This window comes from Orycteropus afer, unplaced genomic scaffold (assembly GCF_000298275.1).
Source record: "Orycteropus afer afer isolate SDZICR_OR568_19922 unplaced genomic scaffold, OryAfe1.0 scaffold00429, whole genome shotgun sequence".
Lineage (NCBI taxonomy): Eukaryota > Metazoa > Chordata > Mammalia > Tubulidentata > Orycteropodidae > Orycteropus > Orycteropus afer.
In genome coordinates, this window is record NW_006922016.1 from 1,411,742 (window position 1) to 1,416,057 (window position 4,316).

Below are 4,316 nucleotides of genomic sequence, written 5' to 3' on the forward strand. Positions count from 1 at the left end.
GGACGAGTACGAGAAGCGCTACAGCAGCGCCTTCCCGCCGCAGCTGAGAGCCCAGATGCGCGACCTGGCGCGGGGCATGTTCTTCTTCGGCTACGACAACTACATGGCGCACGCCTTTCCTCAGGACGAGCTCAACCCCATCCACTGTCGCGGCCGGGGGCCCGACCGCGGGGACCCGTGAGTAGTCCGCCCCGCCGGTATCTCCGGGCCGAGCACTCCACGCGCTACCTTTCGTCCACCATAGGGTGCAGCCACCTGTCCTTCGGATCCCCTCAGGGTTGGTAGGGCGCTTTAAGGTCCTGGGGCCGCGTTTGCTCGTCTTGCGCGCGGGGGCAGACCCACTTTGGAGCCCTCCTGGCCTACGAGGTACGTGGGTGGGTCAGTATTTCCCTCTCTCTTGATTTCTCCAGGAGCTCTGAACTACAAGATCTCTCTTCAGCTCAGTGTGTTTTACAGGGAAACCAACTGTACTACTAAGGAGTTGCTCTGGGAGCTTTAGACCCTCATCTCCAGCCTTGTCCCCAGATAAACGAAACCCAATGCCGTCCAGTTGATTCCGACTCATAGCGATCCTACTCCTAAGACAGAGTAGAACTTCCACATTGACTTTCCAAGTCTGTAAATGTTTATGGAAGCAGACGTCCTCATCTCTGTTTCGCGAGCGGCTGGTAGGTTTGAGCCGCTGACCTTTTGATTAGCAGACCAATGCTTTAACCACTGCACCACCAGGGCTCTTTTCCTAGATGAACGTATAATCTAAACGAAAACTGAATGTTTTCCTTCTCAATGCAGCTTCAAAACACGGCCATGGTACCCTCCTTCTAATCAGATTGCCATGCCCAGATCTTTTCTATGTAAAAATTCTGGACTTAACCTGGGAAAGGACTTCTCCAAGGCTATCCAATGACTTTGAGGCAGAGGAGAGTTAAAGCCTTTCTCCGTCATCACGGATGACTTCTTAGGCTGAGGGTAGTCAGGTAGAAAGAACGGGACTGTCTTGCCCAGGTTTAGTGTTACGATACCCAGTTGAGATTCCTTGAATGTTCTGTACCATCTGCCCCAGAAACTCTTCCACTCAGAGGCAGGGCTGCCAGGGAAGGTCAGTCCTCTCCTTGTTTGCCAAGGCTTGAGCCTCAAGGGTTACTGCAGTTGAAATCAAAGTCCAAGAGGGCAGCACACCCAGCTAAGGACCTGCTGACTGGAGGGAGTGCTGCACATTGTCATTAGCCCTGTTAGACTAGGTGACTACCTTCTTGTGACTCCCTACCCTTAGGTGGAGTTGGGAGGAATTGGGTTACTCACTGTCTTGACACCACACCCCAGGGATGTCTTTGGACACTTGGGGCATGTATTTTCCTTTTACCTGGTAAAAGGAAGGCAGCTGAGTCCAAAAGAAGCCCATATACATACAGAAGGGGCTTGAAGAGTTTTTTTTTTTCCCCTCCCTCTTAAACTTTTTATTGTGATGTAGGTGAAAGTTTACAGAGCAAATCAGTGTTCCATTTAATAATTCACACACACTTTGTTTCAAATCATTGATTGCAATCTCCTCAATGTCATGTCATTCCTTCCACATCCTCTGTATTTCTCCTATCCATTCCTCCTTCTCTACTAACCCTACCTTCTGAATTTGGTCCTGGGGCAAATACTGTTCTTTTGATCTCAAATAGTTGATTGTTCTAAGTAGTGTCTACTTTTCTAGAGTTATTCACCTTATTGACCTATTATTTCACTGAAAATTCAGCTTTGAGAGTGAGTTCAGTTCCAGATCTGAAGGGTGATCAAGGGCCACAGTCTCAGTGATTTTGCCAGTCTGTATTCGACCAGTAATCATGGTCTTTTTTGGAATTTTGAGTTTTGTTCTATAGTTTATCCCGCTCTATTCAGGACCTTCTTTCTAATGTGATCATTTTCAGAGCAGTTGGTAGTGGTAGCTGAACATGATGTAGTTCTGGTCTCAGAGTTGCTGGAGGCTGAGAATTGTGTGGTCCATTAGTCTTTTTGGACGAATTGTTTCTATGTGTCTTGTCTTGTCTTCATTATTCTTTGCTCCAGATGGGGAGAAAATAGTAGATGCACATTAGATGGCCTCTTGCAAACTCTTAAGGCCCCAGTTACTACTCACCAAAGTACGCTGTAGAACATTGTCTTTGTAGAGTATGTTGTGCCAGTTGACCTTGATATCCCCTGAAACTGTGGTCCTGAGTCCTCATGCCCAGCAACTCACTCCTTCAGGGGTTTTGGTTATGGCCAAGAAGTTTTAATAACTTTGCCCCCTGTATGCTCTACTATATTCATGGATATATTTACAGCATATATAAATACATATGTAAAAATATCTCCTCTGTCAAACCTACACGTTTGTGGGTGTAAGTCCTATTATCCTTCCCACACCTGTTCAGCTTGCATGTCTTTCTATGTATCTACTCATAGATTATTGATTATTGTTATTTCTGTTATTGCAGGATTGTATATGAATTACTATTTATCCTTATTACTTTATTACCTTCAATGCTTGCACTCTTCCCGGTGTCTTCCTTTCCTTGATCATTTTGTGCTGACCTCCCCCTTATTATCTATCACCTTCCCCTTCACTCAGGATAATATGTCTATCCTCTAGTTAGTGGATTACCTTCCCTTTCCCTTCTGTCGTTGGTAACCATCAACAAATATTTCCTTTTGTGTGAAAACTTTTCTTGACTTGTTACAGTAATGGTCTCATCCAATATTTGTCCTTTTGTGATTAATTAATTTCACCCAGCATAGTAGGAGGAACTTTGGTGGTATAGTGCCTAAGGCATTTGACTGCTAACCAGAAGGCTGGGGGTTCAAACCCACCAGCCACTCCAAAGAAGGAAGACTGGGCAATCTCCTGCCATAGAGATACCTCTTGGGAAACCCAAGGAGGGGTTGCTATGAGTCGAATTCGACTCAATGATAATGAGTTTGGTTTGGTTTTTGGTATAATCCCATCTAGGTTTATCCATGTTATGAGATTTTTCACAGATTCAATATTGTTATTTAATGAAGAGTTTATTTGTTTCGTATCAACAAATTCATGTCTTAAATTGCCATTTGAGAGCATGATTTTTAATTAAGCAAGGACACATTCCAGGCTTACTTCAAAGGACTGGGCCTTTCCAAAATTGTTGGAAATTAACGAGTTATTCTTTATGCTTAAATCAGGCTTTTTACATAGAAATATATTTTGTGACTCAGTTTGTTTTTGAGAAAAAAATACTGAATTTTGGAAAAAAGTAGTAGGCCTTTCCACATTGTAGAAAATCAGTGAATTATTTTTCTTGCTTAACAATATCAGACTTTTAGTATTAATATATTTTCTATCTCAGTTTTTTGAGAAAAAAATTAAATTTTGAAAAAAAAAGTACTATCCCTGCCTTTCCGAATTGTAGGAAATTAATGAGTTATTTGTCTCATTTAACTATGCAGAACTTTATACTATAATGGTATTTTTTTTCTATCTCAGCTTTTTTTGTTGTAGTTGTTGAGAATATACACAGGAAAATATACACCAGTTTAAATTTCTACATGTACAATTTAGTGACATTCCTTACATTCTTCTAGCTGTGCAGCCACTCTTAGCCTTCTTTTCTAAATTGTTCCTTTCCCCGCTAACATAAACTCTCTGCCCTCTAAGGTTTCTATCTAATTTTTTGAGTTGCTGTTGTCAGTTTGATCCCTTTTAGATAGTTCTTAAAAGATCATAATGGTCAAAGCAAATCTTTTTTTTTTTCTTTTACTAGTTAAGCTAAACTATTTTTTGGTTTTGGTTTTGGGTTTAAAGATTATCTCAGGGCAATATTTCCAGGGGTTCATCATTGTTCCATGGCTTCAGAAAGTCCACAGCCCATGAGAATTTGACTTTTTTTTTTTTTTCCTTTTTTTTTGTGATTTGGGTGAAAGTTTAAAAAAAATATATACTGGTTTTTCATTCAGCAATCCATACACCTTTTGTGACTTTGATTGCAATCCCCCCAAAGTAACAGTACTCTTCCCACTTCCTCCCTGTGGTTGCTGTTTCCATTCATCCTTCTTTCCTATTCCTTCCTGTCCTCTGAGCTTTATCCCTGGGCAAGTGCTGCCCTTTTGATCTGTTTTGGTTAATTGGTCTAAGCATTGGGTACCTACCTTCCTGGTGTTACTGTTCACCTTATAGTCCTGACTATTGTTCGTCTGAAACTTGAGTCATGGAGGTGAGTTAGATTCCAGGCTTGAAGGGTGTTTAAGGGCCATAGTGTTAGGGGTTCTCCAGGCTCTATAGAACAGTAAGCCTGGTCTTTTTTTTTTTTTTTTTT

General features: G+C 41.9%; 1 protein-coding gene across 1 annotated transcript in view; it reads left to right on the plus strand.

Moving 5' to 3' along the window:
- EDEM1 (ER degradation enhancing alpha-mannosidase like protein 1) overlaps positions 1–4,316 on the plus strand; it is a 65,740-nt gene that overhangs the window by 319 nt on the left and 61,105 nt on the right. The window contains 1 exon segment of the mRNA XM_042782722.1: positions 1–177. This exon segment is cut by the window's left edge and continues 184 nt beyond it. Coding sequence (XP_042638656.1) covers positions 1–177 — 177 coding nt within the window.